Raw genomic sequence first — 24,464 nt, 5'->3', positions numbered from 1 at the left:
GAAGGGGGATTGATTGTGGGGAAGCTGAACTTAATCTAATCTTGCTGGGGAATGTTGAAAGATGTCACTAATCATATGTGCAAAGATACATGTCAGAGGCAACTATAGGAAGAACTGATAAGGAATTACAAAGGACAAAGAGTCTGAGTAAGCCTGATAAAGAATTGTGAAAAACAGGATGTCAGAGTGAGCTACTGATGCAGATTGAATATCTACTGTTTATGGCTGCGTGACAACTGTGGCTTAATTTCATATAAACAGAACTGAAAATTCACTACAGCTTTGTAGCCAATTGCTGGCTACCTGTGTGCATTCAGGGTATTTGCTTTGCTCAATAATAAAATCAGTTAATTCTATATTTATGAATTGTCATGGTCTTTTGAGTCTAGATTTATTTACTTTTTTGCCAACTGCCAACAGCAGTAGGGAACCACTGATAGCCCTGAGAAGGGGTCAGAGGTCTGATGTAGTCAATCCGTCACGTCTCATGTAATGTGGACTCCTTCACTGTGAGGCAAATAGGCTAGCCAATTTTTGGTAGGGTCACAAGTCTGGTCTGCAGTGGAAGCTTCTACATGAGAAACATACAGTCCTTTACTGTGCGTTCAGTCAATGATGGCAGATGCATTGCCATAGTCAGTGCAATGATTCAGGCGACAATGTTGACAGTTGGATTCCAGTTGGTCTCATTAGAGAATCGGCCCTTACTATTGGCATCTACATAAGTGACTCAAATGGTCTGATTAGCAACTCCAATTAGTTTCAATCATATGCATGCCCAGAGAGGGGAATCTTTAATTTGCTAGTATTTAGTCTTCCAAGTAGCAGACAAGATGGCTAAGGCATTGTCATAGCCCAAAAATAAGTAAAAATATAACAAGGTTCATTAGGGAGAGTATTGGCCAGAGCTATGAGAATGGCCTGAGTTTTGCCCACTGAGCAGAGCAACCATGTCTGCTTTTAGTTTTGTACAGCTAGGGTAGACACTATTGGTTTCAGTTTAGCCGCACCGTCATTGACCCAGGCCCTGGCAATTAGGGGAACCTCTTTAAATGGAGAGCCATTGAACCAGTGGGTTCACTTCAGACAGTGGTGTGGAGATAGCTGTCACTTTTTCATGTAAAGCTGAAATGTCAATCTGTCATGTCTCACAAATATACCATTTCATTTGACTTTTGGGCTGATTCACCTCCAAATGGGAATATCAGGCCAGAACATCACAAGGATTCCTTGCTTCAGGCGTTCAATTTTCATGAGAGGTCAATAGAGGTCAATAGCTGCTTTTAAAAGCAGTATAGCCACGTCAAGGAGGTGATGAGTTCAAATCCCCAAAGGATATTTCCAGGTGGAGGTTGCCTCTTTATTGCCAGAATCTCCGACTGACAATCATCAGTCACAGAGCCTGTAGCTCAAAGAGGTCATTAGGGTTGTGGGTCCTAGAGGTGGAGAGTGGTCCACAGTCAGCTGCCCGGCTTCCAACACAGCTGTGTGGTTTGGGCCCTGCTGCAAGTTTTCCCTAAACCCTATTACTTGAATTTAGGTGCTTCTTTTTTTTCTATGGGAAAAAGACCAAGTTGTTACACACACACACATACACACACTTCTGTGGTTACCACAGCTGAAAGAGGATTGTTACTCTCTGGTCAGGAGTGTGGAATGTGTGCGGAGGAGGAGATGCTAGTTCACAGAGGATCCTGGAGCCGTGGGAGGCTTTTTTCATCTTTCACATCTTGTCTCACTATCGGTGCTGCCTTCTTCACTCTCACATCCTCCCGGCATGTTGGGCTCTCTCCATTTGTCCCCAAATGTGTTGCTGCACCTCTGACCTGCAGTCCTTGGTGCTTTCAGCATACGTATTAGTTATCTATTGCTGTGTAACCGATTTCCCAAACCTTAGTGACTTGGAACAACAAAGTTTATTATCTCAGAGTGTCTGTTGGTCAGGAATCCGGGTGTGACTTAGCTGGGTCCTTTGCTTCAGAGTGTTTCACAGACTTAATGAAGGTATTAGCCAGGCTGTAGGCATCTTGTGGCTCTCTTGGGGAAGAATCCACTTCCAAGCTCACTCACATGGATTCAGCTCTTCACAGTTTGTTGGCTCCAGATGAGAACCACAGCCCTGGATGACACCTGGATTCCAGCCTGGTGAGACCCTGAGCAGAGAATCCAGTTACAGAGTGCCCAAACTTCTGACCTACAGAAACTGTGAGATAATAAATTTGTGTTGTTTTAAGCCACTAAGTTTATGGTAATTTGTTATGCAACAATAGAAAAGTAATACAAACAGCTAGGACAGTGGTGTTTCCTTACCTCTCCCCAATTTGAGTGAGAGCACCAGATACTGGATCCTGGAAGTCCTCTCTATCTCTTAATCCTGTCCTGTAGGACCTCCTATCTGTCATCTTCCAGAAAGCCATGTCTCCGTCACCATCTCATTGTCATCTCCCAAACTGTCAAGAACTGCGAAGGGTCTGGGATTTTACCCTTCTTGCAGCTAACAAGCTAGCCTGTTATTGTTTTATAGATGCTGGTAGAAGAAACAAAACTCCTGGGTCAGAGACAGAAGACTTTACTACTCATGGCAAAAGCAGAAGCCAGAGGTCGAGGTTGGTTCACCTTGATCCTTAGGTTCTCTGAGTTCCATGGGACGCTATATCTGAGGCCCAGGTAGATACGACCTCACTGTGGGTTGTGTCATAGCTGAGGAACACTGAACTTGAGGAATCATCCACTTATAGACTAAGAGGAAGCAAGCCTGCTCTGTGTCGTGGGGAGATGTTACCCCATTCTTCAATGTTTCCCACTGCAAACACAACCCTGAGAGATGACCTGGGTAAAGAGCAGCCAGAGACTCGCATTCTTGGCAGAGGTCAACAAGAATGTGCAGTGATGCTCAGGGTCCCTGGTGGATTGCCTCTCTCAACAAAAATAGAAAGAACAGGGGCCAGCCCAGTAGTGTAGTGATTAGGTTTGCCCCCTCCACTTTGGCGGCTCAGGGTTCGTAGGTTCAGATCCTGGGCATGGACCTACACACTGCTCATTAACCCATGCTGTGGTGGCATCCCACATACAAAATACAGGGAGATTGGCACAGATGTTAGCTCAGTGATAATCTTCCTCAAGCAAAAAGAAAAAAAAAGAAAAACATAAGCATAAATCATGAAATACTGACCTAAGAGAAATAAAAAGTGAAAAAGATGAAAATTTTAAAATCTAAAAGAAATGAAAAGATTTAAATACTTTAAAAGGTATCGTTTTTTTAGATAAACAAAAAAGATTCAATATACAGATAATAGGAGTTCCTGGAACAGCAAACCAAAGAAAAAGAAAAAAAATACTAAAAATTAATAACCATAGTAAAAAACTTTTCTGAAGTGACTTTTAAAGACTTGAAACAGCACATTATGTACTTGATGATATCAACTTAGAATGATCAACACCAAGACATAGTCTTGTAAAATTACTGAACTTCAAAGAAAAAGAAAAAAAATCCTTTGAACTTTTAGGCCTAAAGACCATAACTTATAAGGGACAGGCAATTGGTTATTCATTAGACTTTTGTAAACAGGAAAATGTATTTATGATATATGCGGAAATAAAATGTGAACCAAGGATTTTGTATTCAGCAAAATTCACCTTCAAGTGTAAAGAACATAAAGAGTGTCAACATATAGGCATTTCAGAATTATTGTTCCCATAAGCCATTCCTAAAGAATCCATTGAAAAATGTGCTTCAGATACAGAAGATGACTAGAGAGACCTCAACACATGGACTGGTGGTAATGTTTAAATATAAATGTACTAGTAGAACAAAGACTAAATGAAGAGTAAAAGCTAGAGTGTATAGCATGTCATGGCTATAGGATCAGACAATGTGGATATAGTACAACAATAAAAATGAGTGGTGATGGCTGAGAAAGTAGAGAGCATATGAGGAATTTTAGAGCTATTTTAGTAACCATAATTAGTAGTGGTAGTCTTAATATTGTTACATTGAGACTGTTTTGTGTGCAATGTGGGATAAAACAAATGTTTCATTATGGGGTATTCTAATTCTATTCAATTCTAATTTTATTCTATTCTACATTTGGCAGTATTGTAATCCGTATCTGTATACGACTTTCTGTTATATATATATTATGTATAATTCTAATTTTACTTTATTCTAATTCTGTGACTTTGAGAACCAGAATCCTCAGTGTGAAACAAAGGAGATACAGTTATAGAATAAAAGAAGTTAAGTGAAAACTTTGTAGCCCTGTATTTGAATTGGAAATATCAGTTGCTACTCACAGGGTATTTGTCATCTATTTATCTGTCTATTTATTCCCTGTAAAATCCTAGGAACAATGACTAATTCAGAGGCAAGAAGATTCTGGTCCTGAAACACCATTTCTGATTACAAGAGAACAGGATTTCTTGAATTTCAAGTTTGTGGAAGGAAATATACAAGATTTCTGGAACATCTTTGCATACTACATAAAAAGGTAGTTACCAAATAGTACTAGGGACATGTCAAATAGATTCAGGAGGCAACTTAAAATGGCTCCCAGAAAAATGGGATAATTTGACCTTCGATAAGGATAAGAAATTTAGCATATTGAAAATGATAAAATGTCTCTGAATTCATGATTCAAAATGATATTTAAAAAATTGGTTACCTTTGGAAGGTAACAGGGGAGTCATATGAATGAAACCACTGGGTAACCAAATATAGATAAGGAAAGTATCTTTTTATAAAATTATTCCAGCTAACAAATGAAAATGAGTTGATAGATCAAATATCACCATTTTGAAAACCTAATGAATTAACGGATCTAAATAATAAGCATATATGGCTGCTAACATCACAAAGAGAGAGAAAAGCTAGACTATCTGTCCCTTGATTAACAAATACAGCATCACCTATTGTTTTTCTAAAGGGACTGAATCTGAGTCTGATCAAACCTGTGGATCTAGTTTTGGGCTTTGGGAAATACGTGAACACAGAAACGTGTTCAACTGAACCATGAGTGTACAATCATCAGGAGATGGCCTGGGGGAAATTCTACACAGCAAATAGCCTTGATTTTTCAATAGATACATTGGAAGCTGCAATTTAAAAGAGACTTCAAAACATACCAAATTAAAAAAAAACCTGAGTGGGATTAAGCTATAGAGTCTGAGGATACATATTTGGGAGATAAAAATCATAAAGAAACAGAAAGAAGTGATTACTACAAAATTCAGAATAGTGGATACATTTGGTGTGAGGGAAAGGACTGTGACTGTGATGGGCCATGTGGAGAGACTTCAGGGGTGGCTGGCAAAGTCCTATTTCCTAACCTGGATGGTGAAGCAGCGTATGCAGAGTTTCAGTTTGTGAAATAACTTCAACAAGATTGCGTCATCACCATTGACCAAAAGTTGAATAGGAGATGATCATTTTTCTAGCTGATTACTATTAGAGAGAAAGAAACCCCCCAAATCCAGATGGTAATATTACATCCATCAGTATTCATGACTGGCACAGGAGAATGTGGTTGGAAATGAGATTGGAAAGGTGGCCCTTGCTCAGATTGGGGGAGACTTTGCAGACTATAGGAAGAGCTTTGGATTTTCTCCTAAGTGCAATGAAAAGTCATTGAAGGGTTCTGACCAGGACTGTGACGTCTTTGACCCATAAAATTTTTCTCTGAGTGATTTGTGGAGACCCAACTCTAAAGGGGCAAGAGTAGAAGCAGGGAGGCCAAAAAAACAAGGCTACTGCTTGGTCCAGGCAAGAGATAATGATGGATTGGGTTACAGAAGTGGCAGTGGAGATAGAGAAAAATAAACCCATGTGAGGAGAAGTTAGTAGGTAGAATGGGTAAGACTTGCTGTTAGATTCTCTTTGAGAGTGGGGCACAGGGATCTTTCAAGAATGATTCCCAGTTTTATTAAGACCCTATACACTTATGTAGGAGCAGCTTTAGTGAATTAGGAAGACTACAATTACATATTGAGACATTCTGAAATTGTGGTACTTGTGAGCCATCTAAAGTGGACTGAGTATTTGTAGATATGAGTCTGGAACTCAAAATAGAAGTCATAGGTAGAGATATAAAATTTGGCTTCATCGGCACGTGGATCATATCTTGAGCTCTGAGAATAGGACCTAATTCTCACCCAATCTCAGTGAATCAGAGCTCAGCTAGTTCCCAGCTGCTCACCCACCCAAGGCAAATTAGACAGTGTGTTCTGAATCTGACTTTCTGTCTTCAAAGTCCATTGTAGAAGAGACTATTATAAATCTTCCCACCTTTTCCAACACCCAAAGCCAAATATGATCCTTGGTGAAAGTTGACCCTTGACAGGATGCTCCCGGTACCATCCTCACAGCCACACTCTTGCCTCTTCAATGCCAAAATCACAGCTACAGCCACTACCTTACTGCCTCTCATAGTCAGCTGCCCTATGTGGCTCCTTGTGATTGAAGATTCTGATGCCAACCATGGCAAAAGGGTCCAGGTTGCTCCTGAAATTGTAAGCACTGCACAGGTAGTTAGTGCTTGATAGTTTCCAAGGTCTTAACAAATATGAGCTTTCTCCTTTCACAGACTTCAATATAATACTAGTACCAATCCTATGAGATATGGAAATTATTCTCAATACTAGTAACTCACCCAAAGTCACATAATTGGTGAGCAGCAGAGCCAGGATTTGAACCCATATGTGTAGCAAACTTAAGTTTGGGATAAAAGGAGGTGTCCTTTCTAGAATTCAGTTTTGGTGAAGAGGAGTGGGTACTGTAACATCTTTCCCAATCCTGGGAAAATGATTCTTTTCATTGACATCGTGCAAGTGCACAATAATGGGGAAGGCATTCCATTTTATATGCTTGGGAAAAACTAATTTCAACAGCAAGACCAGTGCATTGCCCCCTTGAGCCCCTCTCTCTACTCATTTGCCATCACCTCCAACAAGATGCATCTCTCTGTGCTTGAGTTTCTTGCTCACCCATGTCTCTAACCACATGACCTGCTCTCATCACAGTGTGTTAGGTTGTTTGACATCTCTGTACTTTATTTGCTCTTCCTTCGGGTGCCTGTCCCTAGTCACTTCTTCTAGGTAACACACTTCCAGCCTTCTATGTCCCATTCAACGATCCATTCTTTAACGAAGCTTCCCTGATCAGGCAGTCAAATTTGAATATCTCTCATCTAGGGCCCCTTGGCCAACTGTGCTTGATGTACTTATGGTCTCCTTAACTAGACTCAGACCTCTGTGAGGACACTAATTAGTGTCCTGGTTTGCTTGGCATCGTCTCTTCATGTGATATTGGCATTTGGTATCTGTTTAGTAATTATTTAATTTAAAAAATCAATCAGTTAATAACACCTGAAGGCAAACTAGATAAATTTCACCTCTGCTCACGTTTTTCTTGAAACTTCCCTTTCCTACACCATGGAAGGGGCACTCCAATGCTTGCCCACATACAGACCATACCTGGAAGCCTGTGTTTAGCTCCTGGTGCCTCAGTCTAAATGAGGCAAAGACAAGTCTGAGATTATTCTGAGAATAGTGACTAGGTTAGTGAAGACTGCTAAAAGGAGCTGAGGTGTCCAAATCCCATCTTAAAATATCTAAAAGGTTAAAATGTGGGAGAGAAATTTGACTTTTCTTACAGAGTACAAGGCTTAACTATACCACAATGAATAGAGTTTACGTATGTCCTGTGTGTGTATATGTGTATATATATATTTAGAGAGAGAGACAGAGAGAGAGAGACAGACAGACAGACAGACAGAGAGAGAGATTTGGGCTGATCATTGAGGAAGATTTTAAAACAGATGCCTTCGAGGTAGTGAGACTCCAGTTGGTTGCTTAGTTCTGGGAACATTGAGGTACTGTCTGTCCCTGACATGTTATGATCATATGATTTAGGTGAATAGCCCAAAGACAGATCACCAGAGGAGATAACCAGCACCTTCCACAGGAAATTGCACATGACAAACATTCCAGGATGTTTGCTCTGTCTCTGCTGGGCATAGTCTTTCTGTTCGGCGTGAATAAGGGTAAGTCCTAGAGCGCGAGAGGATGCTGGTTCTTGGTTAAGAGATGGGCAGATGCTGGGGGAGGAGAAATTTCCAAAATCGGCTCTTGGGGCTTTGGCAGATGTATGTAAGATTATGACAAGGAAGACTTTTCTTCTTTTCACAGGTGAATTTCACAAACATCTGACAGGTATGACCATGGCTAGTCTAAAGTCCTGGGTAAAGAGGTCATCAGTGACATGTTTAGGAATAAGACCTCCCCTCTGTCTTCAGAGAGGGCTGTAATCCAGTCTTGCCATAAAATCCTAGGAGTTTTGTCTTTTCCCAGACCAATTTAGTCCATTTTTTGAAGTAAGAAGGCTAAAATTCCTTTTGCTCTTTTTTCCTTATTACAGGATAAAACCATCAGACTAGATAAGGGTTTCATTACTTGGGGTCCATAGATAAATTTTACAGGAATTCTGACCTTTTGAAATCATATACAAAATTGATTTATGTCTGTACAAGTTATCTTTCACAAGATTATCAAAGGAGTCAACCACCCGAGAAAGGTTAGGAGCCACTAGGCTATGGAAGTTCCTGTGGAGAAGCCCCCAGGCCTGGAGAACCTTCTCCAGACTGCATCCTTTAAGGATCTTTTTCTTTTTCTGGCAGAGCCTTCAAAAACATGTTATAAATGTAAAAAATTTCATCTCGGGTTATGCTATGACATCATGAAGTCCTGCAGCCTGGGGTACCAACAGTCCTGTGCTATTGAGAACATTTACATACTTACAAGAAAAGGTAGCGTGGGATATAGAGGGACTGGCAAATAGCAACTTTCTTGCCTTAGAGGCAGTGGTGTTCTTTTGCCCTCGAGTGCATGGGTGAGTGGGATGGGTAAGGATGAGGTGGTCCTGTAGACGAGACGGCAATGATGGACTTCCTTAAGACAATGTCTAGTGAAGGAAAGGTGGGTGGCTCTTATCAGTTAGGGAATAAAATCTCTGGGTCAGTGATTAGCAGACTCAGCCTTGTTGCTCATTTGGGCCTGGAGAAAGGTTGGTGGGGCTCTGAAGAGAGGTTGTTCCTAGGTATATGGTAGGAGGAAACAGTCGTTACAGTTGTATTCCCTCTCTTTCCCCTCCTCAGGGCGGAGTATGTATTTTTATTCAAAGCTGTCATGTATGACCAAATGTGAGGACATCAACTTCTTGGGTTTTGAAAGGAGGACAGAGCTCATCTGTTGCAAACATAGTGACTATTGCAATCTCCCTGAGGGAGCCTAGTTCTGCATCTCTCCTGGATTTTGTGTCATTCTTCAACTCACCGCTCCCTTTGTCTCTTCCTCCAAATCTGTATTTTGCTCTCTTCTAACCAACGATAGGGAATGAGAAAGCCAGGTGGTAGCAAAAAGAGTAGTAGTTGTAAGAAGAAACAGTGGAGAGTAGCTGAGTCTTATCAATGATGGAGCACTGGACTGAATTTTTGCAAATCCCTGTTGCTCACATCTGTCAGGGGGTTTTGGTTTCCTTATGGTGGTGCTGCCGAGAATGGGGTTGGGTTTAGAATTGGTTATTTATTATCTCCTTTATGGAAATGCAAAGACCTGGGTCAAAATAATCCCAAGCTTGGACCATATTTTGTCCTCTTTCATACCCACTCCTCTGGGTTGGGATTCTCTTTCGATTAGCCCTGACACCTCCTGGCACTCTCCTTTTTCACGAGGGTTACGGAGGTAAAAGGGGACTGACTCTAGCTTCCTAATTTGCTGGCAACATGAGCCACATCTTTCTCTGATAGAGCTCTTAGGTGGAATCCCTGGCCAGAAAAAACTGGGCAGGCATAGGGATGAGGCATCAAGGAAAATTTTAAGGGCATTTCGGTTTGTTGAAACTAAAATTTGAGAGGCAATTTGGTGTGCGTGGAATTGGCTTGATTTATCATGGCTGTGGCTGGCCAGATAGCTGGGTATCACGTGATTGAACTGGGAATGGAGACCATGTGCAAGGATGTTTAGTCAGTTTCTTCTCATAAGAATGAGAACAAAATGTTAATAATAAAGCAGGTGGCATGGTAATTGAAGATAAAAGAATGTGTAGAGATGCCATGAGGCAGGGTTCTAGTTACAAATTGTCCTATATGAGATGAAGTTATGAGTAAACAGAAGGTCAGAGAGAACAGAAGGTGATAGTGGTGGGAAGAGAAGCATGCAGACACTGGGTAAAACAAATAGGCAGAGAGAAACTGAGTAAAATTGCTGGTAGAACAGCACACCTGAGCCAAGGTGGTGAAGCTTCCTTTGATACAGAATAACCTTGGCATTTCTCTCCTTGTGAGGCCTACTGCAGTTCCCGGTCCCTGGGTTTCCATGAGCTTCTTCTCCCTTATTATGTCATATGAAATTCTTACAATAAACCAATCACCCCTCTACCTGCGTGGTTTGTTATACTCTTGTCCTTGTCTGTGTCTGAGAATATAATTCTTTCTGAGGAATCCTCAATTGGGATTTTACAGAGCCAAGATGAAGAAAGACATGACGACAACTTTTTCAATAAAGAAAAGCAGTTTGGAAAAGACAATGTAACACAGATATTTTGAATTAAAGAAATGACATATTGTTATTTTTTTATGTTTAGTTGTCTATGGGCTCTCTTATCCATTGAATCATGGAAATGGGAGATGTCAATCTAGAAAAAAAAGAGATCATTGTTTTCCATTGAATTTCAAAATAGACCTTAAAAATATTTGTGAGTCAATGTTTAGACAAACTTGGCTTTGTTGAACAGGAAGAAAGTTCTAATTGTAAAACCTTTCCTTGATGTTTCAAGAGGAAACATTGGCATTCTCAGCATCAGGACATTTAATTTTATTTTATGTAGTGGATGATTTTGATTTGATTTGGGGGGGCTGCCCGAATCCTCTTTGCTGATCAGTGCATCTGCCATTCAGCTGCGTTGAGTGTTGGCTTATAACAACTCACAGCTATTTACTTCTCTGGAGATTTGCCTTCTGACAAATGGGAGCTGCCTTGCCCAGAAGCTAAGCTCCCAGCTGGAGCACAGACCTCAGCCAATGAATGGCTGATTCCTTGCATTGAGGTGGGACTAAGTCTGTGATGCAATTTGTGCTCCAGAGGTTTTCCAAATAAGCCGATCTCCAGCTGAGAGCATATTCTTGTTAACATTCTGCCCCCCTTCCCTGACTACCCTTGTTCTCTTTATTCCTCCTTTAAATTTTAAGCTGAGAAGGCCAAGTGTTTTCCATCATCACTGATCATGGAGCTCTAAACGTGATGAGGTTTGGTTAGAAAATGAAATTAAACAATTGGCACCTCTGAGGATGGTGTGTGTAGTGTGTAAACTAACTCCTCATGAATAAGGAGAATCTTTCTTATTAGGCTTTCCTACTGCCTAGGTAAAGTTGCTCTAATCTTAGAGAGTATTTTCCTTTGGTTTACTCCATCTTGGGATATTCTTCCTAGTTCCACTTTCCAACTTGAACAAATGAGCAGAATAAGACCTAGGTGAAAATTTCTTTACCCACATGATAGCACACCAAGTACCAATTCTCCAGTATGCATGTACTCCTCTTTCACATATTCACATAGTTGTACAAGAAATTGTTTCTTCACACATCTTTTTAAAGACAAGAAATTGGCTACTAATCTAAGTGTTAATTTGGAGTTGACAAGTAAGTAATTCATACAACCTTACACATTAAACCAAAGTAAATTTTGCATGTATTAAAGATTTAAATGTAATAAACAAACTAAAAACTTTAATTTTTTAATATTGTTGTGGCTCTTATTGTATGACCTGTTAGTGTGTGTTAGGCAAATGTTAAGTAATTTTTGTTTATGATCTTGTTTAATCTTCACAACTTCCTATGAAGTAGCTGTTATTGTAAGACAATTAATAGGTGAGAAATCTGAAGACCAGACTGGTCATGCAGAGGCTAATTGGGTAACTTGACAAGTATAGACAAGTAGAATAACTTGACAAGTATCACACAGTTTTTCAGTTATTATTTCTGCACAAAAAAATTATTGTGGAGGCCAGCCCTGTGGCTTAGTGGTTAAGTTTGGCACACTCCACTTTGGCTGCCTGGGTTTGGTTTGGTGGCCATGTTGTGGTGGCAACCCACATACAAAATAGAAGAAGATTGCCATGGATGTTAGCTCAGGGCAAATCTTCCTCAGCAAAAAATAAAAATAAAAAATGTATTCACTAGTACCGTGGGTCAGGAATTCAGAAAGTAGACAGTGGGGATGGCTTGCTTCTGCTCCATGATGTCTGAGACCTCAAAGGCTGGAGTAATTTGAAAGCTGGAGACTGTAATCATTCAGAGGTGTCTTCATGCACGTGTCTTTGCAGTTGATGCTGGTATAAGTTGTGATGTCACCTAGAGTTGCTGGTCAGCACACCTACGTATGCACTCTCCATGTGATTTGGCCCCCTTTACAGCATGGAGGTCCCAGATTTCTTACACAGAAGCTTAGGGTTCTCAAGGCATGAATTCTAACAAGGCAGAATCACATTTGGGATTCACATTGTGCATCACGTTTCACAGCCTAGCCTTAGAAGTCATGCATCATCACTTCTGCTATATTCTATTGGTTGCAAGTGAGTCACACACTGGCCAGGTTCCACTATTTGATTGGAGAATAGCAAAGTTGTAGAAGAGCTTGTGGGATGGGAGCTGTTGTTGCAGCGTCTTTGGAAGATGCAATGTTACTAATCTCTGTTAGTTAATGGCAGAGCTGGAATTGGATACAATAACTATATAATCCCAAAGTTCTCTCTTATTCTAAGCTCACTATTAAGAATACTCATAAATATTTATATTATCTAGTGATAGAGGAAGTTTTTTAATCACGACATCAATCACAAAACAAGACAACATTGATAGATTTGACCACATACGAAAGGAAATGTTTGGTAAATAAAAAAAAAGATAAATGACTTAGTAGGAAAAATATTTGTTATAAGTATAGCAGATAAATGATCGGCTGCCTCAATATACTAAAAGCTCTTTCATATGAATTAGAATAAGATGAACCCTCTAATTAAAAAAATTTTTAAAAAAAGAACAGATAATTCAAAGAAGAAACAATGTCATCTGTAATGTCAGAAATGCAAATCAAGAAAACAAGGAACTATTTAAGTTTCAATTATTACACTGCTAAAGATGAAAAGGTTGTACATTGATGGTGAGAACATAAATCATTTTCTGGAAGCAAATGAAAAAATATCAAAATCTTTAAGAATTGGCATCTATTTCAATCCAAGTTTCTACCTCAAAAATTTAATTTTGCAAAAATCAACAAGTGAGACTACATCAAACTAAAAAGCTTCTGAACAGGAAAGGGAACCATCAACAAAATGAAAAGAGAACCTATTGAATGGGAGGAAATATTTTCAAATCATATATGTGATAAGGGGTTAATATCTAAAACATATAAAGAATTCATACAACTAATAGAAAAAGCCAAACAATTCAATTAAAAAATGCACAGAGGTTCTGAATAGACATTTTTCTAAAGAAGATATACAGAAGGCCAACAGGTACGTAAAAAGATGCTCAACGCCACTATTTATCAGGGAAATGCAAATCAAAACCACAATGACAGATCACCTCACATCTGTTAGAGTGACTATTATCAAAAAGACAAGAAATATCAAGTGTTAGCAAGGATGTGGAGAAAAGGGAACACTTGTGTACTGTTGGTGGGAAGGTAAATTGGTGCATCCTCTTGGAAAACAGTATAAAGTTTCCTCAAAAAATTAAAAATAGAGCTACCATATGATCCGGCAACTTCATTTCTGGTTATCTGAAAAAAATTAAAACATGAACTGAAAAAGATATATACACCCCTATGCTCACTGCAGTACTATTTACAACAACCAAGATATGGAAACGACCTAAGTGTCCATTGATGAATGAATGGATAAAGAAAATGTGGTGTGTGTGTGTGTGTGTGTGTATATATATATATATATATATATATATATATAATGGAATATTATTCAGCCATAAAAAAGAATGAAATCTTGCCACTCGTGAAAACATGGATGGCACTTAAGGGTATTATGCTAAGTAAAGCAAGCCACACAGAGAAAAACAAATACCATATGATCTCACTTATATATGGAAAATAACTACAACAAAAAAACAAGCTCACAGATACAGAGGACAGATTGGTGGTTGCCAGAGGTGGGGTGTGGGGGTGGGTGAAATGGGTGAAGGGAGTTGAAAGGTAAAAACTTCCAGTTATAAAAGAAATAAATCCTGGGGATCTGATATACAGCATAGTGACTACAGTTAATAATATTATATTGCATATTTGAAAGTTGCTGAGAGAGTAATCTTGAAAGTTCTCATCACAAGAAAAAAATTTTGTAACTATGTATGGTGATGGATGTTTACTAGAATTATTGTGGTAATCATTTTGCAATATATACAAATACTCAGTCGTGATGTGTTGTACATCCAAAATGAATGTAATGTTGTATGTTTATTATATCTCAATAAAAAAATACAGAAAGAAACAATTTAATTTTGGAGAAGGAATGAGACGAGGCAAAAAAAAGATACATGTGAGGAAACAAGCTTCACAGCAGGATCAGTAATAAAAGTTAAAAAGTAAAGACAATCAGGATTGCCTACATCAAATATGATACATCTGTATAATGAAATACCATGCATCCATTGAAGTAATACAAGGTCAATGCAAATTTGTTGATTTGAAAACACGTTAAAATATGTTCAGTGGAAAAAAAAGTCTTAAAATAGTATGCATAGTTTGATAGCATTTTTATTTAAAATCTATTATCTATCTATCTATCTACATACTTATCTCTCTCTCTCTTTCAAGCAATCAACTTTTTTATTCACCAAATTATACTAGTGAAAAATTCTAGATTTTTAATGTATTGCCTAGTTTTAAAAATGGGGTGATGCTGTTTTTTGGCATATGTTTCTTTTCCTTCCCTATAGAAATAAAGTTATGAAGCAAGTTTCAGAGAGTCAAGATGAAAAGACCTTGTGATAATCCAGGTGTTGGAATTAAGAGGAAAGGGATTTAAAAACAGCTATTATAGGGGCTAGCACAGTGGCATAGTGGTTAAGTTTTCTTGCGTTCTGCTTCAGAGGCCCGGGGTTCACCAGTTCAGATCCTGGACACAGACCCATGTACCACTTATCAAGCCATGCTGTGGCAGTTGTCCCATATATAAAGTAGAGGAAGATGGGCATGGATGTTAGCTCAGGGCTAATCTCCCTCAAAAAAACCAAAACAATAGGGCTTAACACAAAGTAAGATCTGTTTAAGTTATATGATTTAGTCTAGAGTTCGGTTGCATTACGTGCAATTTGAGAAAAGAAAAAGATATGTAGAAAAGCTTCGAAGTGAGATGGCTAGGAAACAAAAATTTTATGATGAGAGATGTTCAAGAAAAACATAAAAAATATTTCAAAAAAGAATATCAGACTTTTGGCTTCTGGTTGACGTGGAGAGTTGTTAGAAAAAAACGTGTCCCACTGTAGTAACTGGAAAAATGGATAAAGTATTACAAAGTCAAATATCTCTAAGTGATATTGGAGATTTGTGGATTCAAACTAAAAAGAAACTCAATTCTAGAAAGAAACGAGCCCTTGCAAGGTGAGCAGAGACCAATAGGAAGTTTATTCCCTGGAGACACCTGACAAGCCTTCTCTTGGTGACTAGAGCAACAGGCTTGGCATAGACAGAGTGACTTTGTTTGAATAGGAAAAAACCAGCATAATTTTTCACAACCTCTTGCACAGGGTGATGGTTTGGAATCTGTGGATCTCAAAATATAGTTCTCGTTCTCCCTGCTCACTGACCATCCCCCAGTGAATATCCACTAAGTGCATGACAGTGGATTGGCAGCTGGCACCTAGACTGGAAAGCATAGAGCAATATCTGTAGTTGCAAGGTTCTTATGTTTTGAATTCCTGCTGGATGCTAGATGGAGGGGTTATAACATGCAGAGGACGGATCTAGCCCCCAAGGCATTTGAAGCGAACAGTGAACTGAAACCAACTAAAGCTCCAACATACTGTTGACACTGCTCAAATATTGATTGGATCTTGGAGATGAGCTCCTCCACTTGGCTGCTTGACAGAGGGATGAGGTAGACAACACTCTTTAGTATACTGAGAATATAATAAAAATTTAAGTGACAGTGAAGAAGTAAGAAAATGTGATACTTAATCTAGAGAATTTAAAATTTAAAAAGAAGTAAACCCATAGATGATCCAATTGTTGGAATTATCAGATGAAGAGTTTGCTTAATTCTTGTAGATACATTAAATAAATGTGGTTAGCATAGAGGAATGCAATAGAAATTTTTAATGTTGATCTTACATCCTACAACCTTGCTAATCATATTTATTGGTTCTTATAGTTTTTTAGGGTTTTTTCCCCATAAAAAATATGTAACCTGTAATTTATCTCTTCCTTTCTAAATAGTTTTCCTTTTACATTTTTATTTTGCCTTGGTGCACTGCTTTGAATGTCTAGAGTGATGTTAAATGCAAGTGGCAAACATCTTTGCCTTTTTCCTGCTTTAAGGGGAAAAGCACTCAATCTTTCACAATTAAGTGCGGTGCTTGCTATTGATTTTTTGTAGTTTTGTATTTTATAAATTTAAGAAATTTCCTTTTATTTGCCAGTTTGCTGAGAATTTTTATTGATTTCTTTTTCCTCCATTCATTGAGATGATTGTGGCTTTTCTTCTTTAGTGTGTTGATATGGCGAGCTCTATTGGTTGATTTTCGACTATTGAAGCCTTGCATTCCCAGGATAAACCCCACTTGTCATGATATATTACCTTTGTTATATAATGTTAGGCTCAATATGCCAATATTTTGTTCAGGATTTCATCTATTTCAAGGAGGACATTGGTCTGTAACTTTGTTTTTTTTCTATTATTATTATGTCTCCATTTGGCTTTAGAACAGTGTAGAGGTGGCCTCATGGGGTGCATTAGGAAGTATCCCAGCTCTATTTTCTGGGAGAGTGAAAGTGGGATAATTTCTTCCTGAAGTGTTTGATAGATTTCATCAGTAAAGCCATGTGGGCATAGGTTTTCTTTGCTGGAATGTTTTAAACTGTGGATTCAATTTTTCTCATAGGTTTAGGACTATTCACATTGTACATTTCTTCTTGAGTGCATTTTGATTGTATCTTTTGAGAAATTTGTCCATTTCATTTAGACTTTCAAAATTATTGGCATAAAAGCATTCATAGTATTCCTTTATTATCCTCTCAGTAGTTGTAAAATCCATAATGATATAACCTCTCATTACTGTTATTAATTATGTGGGTTTTTTCTCTTTTTAGAAATAGAAAAATCCATCTTAAAATTCATATGGAATCTCAAGGGATCCCAAATAGCCAAAACAATATTGAAAAAGAAGAGCAAAGCTGGAGGCCTCACACTTCCTGATTTCAAAACGTACTATAAAGCTACAGTAATTGAAACAGTATGGTACTGGCATAAAGACAGAGATATAGACTAATGTAAGAGAATAGAGAGCACAGATATAAACTCTTGCATATATTGTCAAATGATTTTTGAGAAAAGGGTGCCAAGGCAATTTAATGGGGGAAAGAATAGTACTTTCAATAAATGGTGCTGGGAAAGTTAATTGGATTTATTGTGGTGATCATTTGGCAACATACAGAAATATCGGATCACTGTGTTGTACATCTGAAACTAACAATGTCATACGTCAATTATACATTAATTAAAAAGAAATAAAAAGTTAGAAAAAAGAAAAAAAAGGTGCTGGGAAAACTGGATATCCACATACAACAGTGTGAAGTTGGACCCCTACCTTACATCATATACAAAAATTAACTCAATATGGACCAAAGACCTAAACATAAGACATAAAACTGTAAAACTCTTAGAAGAGAACAGGGTAAAACCTTTATGACATTGGATTTGGCAATGATTTCTTGGCTATGACATCAAAAGTATGGGCAACAAAAGAAAAAATAGATAAAGTGGATTACATCAAAATTAAAAACTTCTGTGCATCAGAAGACAGAATCAACAAAATGAAAAGGCAACTCATGGAATGGGAAACCATATCTCTGATAAGAGGTAATATTCAGAATATTTAAAGAACTCTTAGAACACAGCAACAAGAAAAAAACTACTGATTGATTTAAAAATGGACAAAAAGACTTGAATTGATATTTCTCCAAAGAAGATATACAAATGGCCAGTAACCACATGGGAAGATGCTCAACATCACTAATCATTAGGGAAATGCAAATAAAAACCACAATAAGATACCACTTCATACCTATTAGGATGGTTACTATCATAAAAACAGAAAATGACAAGTGTTGGTGAGGACGCAGAGAAATTGGAACCCTAGTGCACTCTTGGTAGGAATATAAAATGGTGTAGCCATTGTGGAAAACAGTATGACAGTTCCTCAAAAAATTAAACATAGACTACCATATGATCGAACAATTATACTTCTGGCTATATGCCCAAAAGAATTGAAAGCAGCAACTTGCATAGATATTTGTACACTCATGTTCGTTGCACCATGAATTGCAATGGCCAAAAGGTGGAAGTAACCCAAGTGTTCACAAATGGATGAATGGATAAACAAAATGTGGTATGTACACAAGATGGAATATTATTTGGCATTAAAAATGAGGGAAATTCTGGCACATCCTATAATATGGATGAAACCTGAGGGCATAATGTTAAGTGAAATAAGTAGTCACAAAAGGACAAATACTGGATGATTGCACTTGTATGAGGTGTCTAATATAGCCAAACTCACATAAACTGGAAGTAGAATGGTGGTTGCCAGGAGATGGGAAGTATTGTTTGGTGGGTACAGAGTATCAGTTTTGTAAGATGAAAAGGGTTCTAGAGATGGATGGTGGTGATGGTTGTACAACAGTATGAATGTACTTAATGCCACTGAACTGTATATTTAGAAGTGGTTAAAATGGTAAATTCCGTGTTATATATATTTTACCACAATAACAACAGCAACACGATGACAATAGTAGCTCAAGAAGCAGAGGGTAGTAAAAGGAGTCAAATTCTTTGAAGATTCTTGTGTTACTAACAAGGTGGTAAGTGTACTAACTTAAGGTAGACTGTAAAAAGTCAAATATGCATAACTACTAAAAGAATTATTAAGAATGTATAGCTAAAAAGCTGATAGAGAAGATAAAATGAAATACATACTAGATTAACACAACAGATTCCAAGAAAGACAAGAACGAGAAAATATTGTATAGTTACATAAAGTACGCAATATTTTCTGTCATAAAGCAGGTTTTGATAAATAAGTACATTGAGAACATTCACAAATTATCAATCTTACTCTCCTTTCCAGGGGGAGAAGTCTGTGAAAATATATATTCTTGCTATATTTCTTTTTTACCAAAAGATTCTTTTAAGTACCTAGGCTTCAAAGATTGTGGTAATCTTCCATGAAACTGGCTATCTTAATTAATAATGCGTTACCGCAGAAATCACACTTAGACATGACTGTTTTTCGAAAGTTATACATTGTTTTAAGTTTCTTTGTGAAGGAGCTTGAAGAACTTTGGCACTTCTTTCTTTTTACTTTAAGCTTTTTTTCTTCTGTCTTATTGGAAATACTTAAACGATTGCAGTCTTTGGTAGTCATTAACTCAATACTTAACGTTTTTCCTTATTTCTCGAATTTGTCCTTGGTAAATCTTTTTATTCTATGGTCATATTTTCTAATTCTTTTTTCTCCCTGTATTCTGAGAGAGTTCTTCATTCTGATCTTCCAACTGACTAATTCTTGCTCATCTTTTTTCTCCCATTGTAATATTTCACCTATTATTTTTAATTTGCTCTGTTATACTTTATACCAAATATTCCAACCTGTTTCTTTTTTATAATTTTTGTTTCAACTTGCTTGTTTAATAATCTCTTTAAATATATTTTCATTCTTGTTTTAAATTCCATGATGATAGGGATCATGACTACTGTATCCTAGGGCCTAGTAGTGCCTGAAACATGGAATGTTTTAAATAAATGTTTGTTGAGGAAATTGAGAAAGGATTTGGAGGGGAGGAAAAGAAGAAAACACAATATAGGTATAGAAGAAATGCAACTTTATGATATTTTTATAATGTCAATTAATCATCACTTCCAGGCCTCATCCTACCAGATTGTTAGCAATCAGTCTCGATTCCTGTGAGCATACTCATTCCAACCCCTATTTTTTCCTGATGTGCTAGACGTATACATAGCAAAAGTCCTGAGTGTGTGTGAGGTGGAGGGTGGGGAGAGGCAGCTGGTCATGGGAACAGCTCTCCACAGAGATGCCATTGAGATGTCTAGTGGCTAAGACCCACATGGCTTCCTCAGATCCCATTGATCTCAGCTTCTTCCATGCCAGGATTCAGCCATGGGAATATCTGTGTGGCTACTTCCGGTCTCATCTTGCAAGCATCTTACAGCTCTTTCCTATCCAGAGGTTGATGTCTTCCTGTGAGTTTGCCAGGGAAGCAGAGTGCAAGCACTATCTCTAGAACGGATGCCTCCTCTTCTTTGTCTCCAACTCCCAACCCCAAGACGGACTTGTTCTAGAAAGCAGATCTTTCTCTCTTCACGGTTCTGGTGCAAATTCCTTGCTACATTCTGCCCTTCTCCTCACTCTGGGGATAGCATTCATAAACAAAATTCAAGAAGACCCAAGCCATCTCTTTTCACTTCGCCATATCCCTTCCCATAAGACCAGTGTCATATGCTTTAATTGGAGGACAACAGAGAGAGAAAAAAACATTAAAAAATATGAAAATATCTTGCTGCAGAAGAAAGGGAAGATACAGGGAAAACAATCTATTCTCTTCTTCCTTTTGTGAAGCAACTTAGGTGTACAGTGAAAGCACTAGGTTTTGTAACAACCTGCAGGTTTTGATCTTGCTTTCAAGGTATTTCCCCCCGTAGGGGCCAAGATAGAGAATCTAGAAGAGGCAGAGACTTTTTTCTTATACATACAGAAAGCAGAGCCATGTGTTTGCAATCTGAAATGTGTTCTTTTAGGAAATCATTGTGAAGAGGCCAAGGCAACAATGTCACCCAGAGACTGGAACCACAGAAGGACCAGCAACTTTTAGAGGTGTTCATTGCAAAAGTCATGGCTCCTACAGCACCTGAAGTTCACCAAATAGACACTCCATTTTATGTTGTCTACACTGGCACAGTTCTTTAGGCAGCCCATGAAGGTTAACCAGGGAGTACCATCACCTGCAGAAGAGGGGAGAGACAGATCAGCAAAGGGGCTTCTGCAAAGAAATTTTTTCCAGCCCACACCAGCATATAAAAACAACCTTGTGTAATTCAAGGCTGTCATTCAAATGTGAAGAATTGGAAGATGTTGCAAGTTGGGGGCTTCCCAAAAGAAAACCAATGGCAGAGTAGTTAAAAATTGTTGGGGGTGGGAAGGTAATGGCAGCAGCAATTCAGGGATTGCCAAAGCTGGATGATTCAGTTGAGAATCTTAACACTGGTTTAAGTAAGGGTTATAAACGCTGAGAGATTGCTTAACAAAAAGAGTGAGAATTTGAGAAATCATGATGTTTAGTCTTACCCATTAAGTGCCATTTAGCCAGTATTTATTGCTGACACTGGCCCCTCTATTTCCACAGTTTAAAACCACCCACAGAAATTCCAGGCAGAGATAAAGTCAAGGAGCTGAGCTTCCCACTCCAACAAACAGTTGTTCTCCACTGGTCATATGGTACCTCTCCTCTTACCCCAATTTAGTCTCTTCTGTTTTTTTCAGGCTTCTCAAAATACTGATTCCAGAGCTATACACATGATCCCTTAGTGACCACCTCCATCCATTTTTCATCATGGCATATGATGGGGAATAGAGATATCTCACATCCCAGGGCTGAGACTGATGGTAGTAAAGTAAGCTTCCCTCCTTTTTACTATGATTGATGTGCCTCCGTCTGCTTCCTCTACCCCACCTTCCTTCCACAAACCAACAACTTACGTTTGAAAATCCTCCCAGTTGTGCAAGACTCTTCAGCGAATGCAGTACATATTCCTCTGCCTCTGGAACACTTCTCTCCTGGAAACTGGAGGTGGCACATCCTACACTGAACAATTTCTATAGTTTGGGCCAGAGAGGAGAGAAATAGAAGTGAGAGCAAATCTCACACTGCCATGAAAGGATGCATCTCCCCTTTCCTATTTGAAGTCTGCTTTGAGCCTGGAGGGGTTTGCCAAAGACCCGTTAAGGGTGGGCCTCTGCCTCTATCAACGTAGAGTAAGCCAAGAGAGACTGGAGTTTGAGGTCTCAGGAATTTTACCCTGAAAAATGGGAGGGGAAAGAAATATGGAGGAATAAGGAAAAGAGAAACAAAATCAAGACTGAAGTAATCAGATCAAGTCCTCTTCATACTCACCAAGATAACGATCTTCATTAATAAATATTTCATGGACTGTACTGGCAAAGAGAAAAAAAAAACAAATCTGCAACTTTGTCTGATATTTGCCCCTGCATGGGACCCTTGTAATCCTTGTAATGCTTGGGGCCCATCTTGCACTTTTAACCTAGAACCACCCTAGGCCCTTTCTGTCCCTCTGAAGCCTAGTCGTCCTTCTCAGGGCATCTCTGCACCTCTTCCCTCCTTTCAACAATCTTCACCTCCACAGGGCCTCTCAGACTCCCATACTCATCCCTATAGCGTGTAGCACTGACCAGAAGGAGAAAGATAAGTGTACATTTTTCTTGCCTCTCTCCCTTCTTCTTTTTTCGTTTTCTTTTATTTTTGGTAAGAAAGATTGGCCCTGAGCTAGCATCTGTTGCCAGTCTTCCTCTGATTGGTTATTGGTTAAGAGTGCATGGACTTAACCACTATGCCACCAAGCTGGCCTCCCCTTTCTTTTTGATTGATCCTATAGGGCTTTCTTACCTATGTGTTCCTGGAAGCTGACAATGGGGAGGAGCATCTGAAATTCATGAAGCTGCTGCTTTGAATTTGGCTAGATAGTGCCCATAAGGTCAACATTCTACTTCCTCCTTTCCCTTTTTCTTGCCCTTTATTACACTCACCCTTTGCCTTGACAACTGCTGCTCATGGTATTTTGTCAAACTTAAAGTCAGCTCCCATCCTGGCCCCATCCTGCTGGAACAGGTTGCTGTGTGCTGAAATTCAAGGTCTATCATTGGATTCCTCTCAGCCCCCACTGCCTACCCTACCGCACTCATCCGCCCCTCCTCCAGCCTTCCTCTCACACCAGTGATCCATTTCTACTCACCTACATGTTCGCTGTCTGAAAATGATCCAGATGGGACTGTTGGAAAGAAAGATACACTCTGTGAAGACTTCATTTTACAAACCCCACCTCACAGCTTCTATGAAAATCCTCTAAATTCCTTTATAATCCACCTATTTCCTCCAATAAGAGGAGGACTAAGGCTTTGGTGAAGGTCCCGGGGACATGATGCATTGTGGGTGAAAATCATGGCATTAGAATCACAGTTTCTGTTACTATATGACTCCTGTAAGAGAAGTGCTGTCATAGGAACCCTGACCCGTTCCAGGATCCTGGAGACACCTCACCGTCAGCCTTAGGGACGCACCTCTAAAGCAGCAGAGCAGAATGGGGAGTCCCAGCAGGAGGGACTTGTCCATTTCGGAGGGAGAAAGGAGCAGGTTAGAGCAGGAAGCTGTAAGGTGACTATTTATACATCTGCCAGGTTGGGCTTCCTCAGGAAGGCTAGGGGTGGAGACACTGTGGAAGTCCTTCAAAGGTGTATCCTATGCCCAGGAAAACCAGTCCCTCTGTAATTACTCTTTTTGGCAAATTGAGAAGAAGAGGGACTTGCTAGGTAAGTCCTGAATCTGATTTATTTGAGACCTACCGCTCAGGATTTTCGATGCCGTTTCCACGACTTTTTCATTATACCACACTATGGGAGAATACAAGGATAAATCAGGGCTGGGTGGGTAAGATTCAGAGTCACATACACCAAGGTGCTTGTTAAAGCTGAAAGAATATACGCATGCAAATAATTGGAAAGCAGAAAGGCCAAAAGAAGGCTGAGCACAGAGCCTTAAAAAGGCATACTATGGGGAATGGGGAAAAGAGGTGGCAAGGTTAGACTCAGAGGCATTGACAAAGGATTATTATGAGGCGAGTAGTTTCCTCTGTCAATCATCCTGGAATGAAGCAAACCCTGGGGTAGAAGGTGAGAGCTAAGGAAGAAACTGCTCCCATTCTTAGAGTATCCCCTGCGGTTGAGACTTAACAAGCTTCTGTTAGGAGAGAGAGGTTTGGGGCTACTTCTCCTGGAGGGAGGTAAGCTGGTCCTTCCCACTTGGTGTCAGCCGAGGTATCAGGGGTGTTTTGCTTCAACTCTGAGAGTGACTAGGTGTTCAGTTAGGCAGATGGCTGAATGTAA

General features: G+C 39.1%; 2 protein-coding genes and 1 long non-coding RNA gene across 6 annotated transcripts in view; 2 read left to right on the top strand and 1 right to left on the bottom strand.

The window, feature by feature from the left end:
- The first annotated feature begins 3,621 nt into the window (after positions 1-3,621).
- Positions 3,622-10,427, top strand: PATE2 (prostate and testis expressed 2). 2 transcript variants are annotated; one of them, XM_070272934.1, is made up of 6 exons: positions 3,622-3,779; positions 4,345-4,487; positions 7,906-8,036; positions 8,182-8,205; positions 8,670-8,798; positions 9,147-10,427. In XM_070272934.1, exons 3-6 carry the CDS (start codon positions 7,985-7,987, stop codon positions 9,281-9,283), a joined length of 342 nt encoding a protein of 113 aa, XP_070129035.1. In that variant the 5' UTR covers positions 3,622-3,779; positions 4,345-4,487; positions 7,906-7,984; the 3' UTR covers positions 9,284-10,427. The 2 variants fall into 2 exon arrangements, with proteins under 2 accessions (XP_070129035.1, XP_014596633.2); XM_014741147.3 differs by lacking the exons at positions 3,622-3,779; positions 4,345-4,487 and having other exon boundaries at positions 7,854-8,036.
- A 3,808-nt stretch (positions 10,428-14,235) lies between these two features.
- The window catches only part of LOC138924991 (uncharacterized), a 29,626-nt gene continuing 19,397 nt past the window's right edge, over positions 14,236-24,464 (top strand). Inside the window, exons 1-2 of the long non-coding RNA XR_011440547.1 lie at positions 14,236-16,153; positions 17,365-23,891. This is a non-coding gene — a long non-coding RNA (uncharacterized lncRNA). The remainder of the gene's footprint in view (positions 16,154-17,364; positions 23,892-24,464) is intronic.
- PATE1 (prostate and testis expressed 1) lies at positions 20,138-23,757 on the bottom strand. Of its 3 annotated transcripts, XM_070272932.1 has the most exons (6): positions 23,643-23,713; positions 23,318-23,353; positions 23,112-23,204; positions 22,462-22,502; positions 22,047-22,163; positions 20,138-21,292 (listed from the first exon to the last, which is right to left on the bottom strand). In XM_070272932.1, the coding sequence occupies exons 3-6, from the start codon at positions 23,135-23,137 to the stop codon at positions 21,159-21,161; spliced, it is 318 nt and encodes a 105-aa protein (XP_070129033.1). In that variant the 5' UTR covers positions 23,138-23,204; positions 23,318-23,353; positions 23,643-23,713; the 3' UTR covers positions 20,138-21,158. The 3 variants fall into 3 exon arrangements, with proteins under 3 accessions (XP_070129033.1, XP_070129032.1, XP_070129034.1); XM_070272931.1 differs by lacking the exon at positions 23,112-23,204 and having other exon boundaries at positions 22,462-22,497; positions 23,643-23,757; XM_070272933.1 differs by lacking the exon at positions 23,112-23,204 and having other exon boundaries at positions 23,643-23,753.

The sequence above is a fragment of the Equus caballus genome, chromosome 7, assembly GCF_041296265.1.
Source record: "Equus caballus isolate H_3958 breed thoroughbred chromosome 7, TB-T2T, whole genome shotgun sequence".
NCBI classification, from domain to species: Eukaryota; Metazoa; Chordata; class Mammalia; order Perissodactyla; family Equidae; genus Equus; species Equus caballus.
This window is presented reverse-complemented; position numbering and strand designations above follow the sequence as displayed.

Excerpts from the sequence above, each read along its gene's own strand:
- PATE2 (XM_070272934.1), top strand. The coding sequence starts at position 7,985 with ATGTTTGCTCTGTCTCTGCTGGGCATAGTCTTTCTGTTCGGCGTGAAT. Across the intron at positions 8,206-8,669 it reads ATTTCACAAACATCTGACAG|AGCCTTCAAAAACATGTTAT; the intron begins GTATGACCATGG and ends TTTTTCTGGCAG. Across the intron at positions 8,799-9,146 it reads TTACATACTTACAAGAAAAG|GGCGGAGTATGTATTTTTAT; the intron begins GTAGCGTGGGAT and ends TCCCCTCCTCAG.
- PATE1 (XM_070272931.1), bottom strand. The coding sequence starts at position 23,694 with ATGGACAAGTCCCTCCTGCTGGGACTCCCCATTCTGCTCTGCTGCTTT. Across the intron at positions 22,498-23,317 it reads TTCAGACAGCGAACATGTAG|TCCATGAAATATTTATTAAT; the intron begins GTGAGTAGAAAT and ends TTGCCAGTACAG. Across the intron at positions 22,164-22,461 it reads TAATGAAGATCGTTATCTTG|AAATTGTTCAGTGTAGGATG; the intron begins GTGAGTATGAAG and ends CCCAAACTATAG.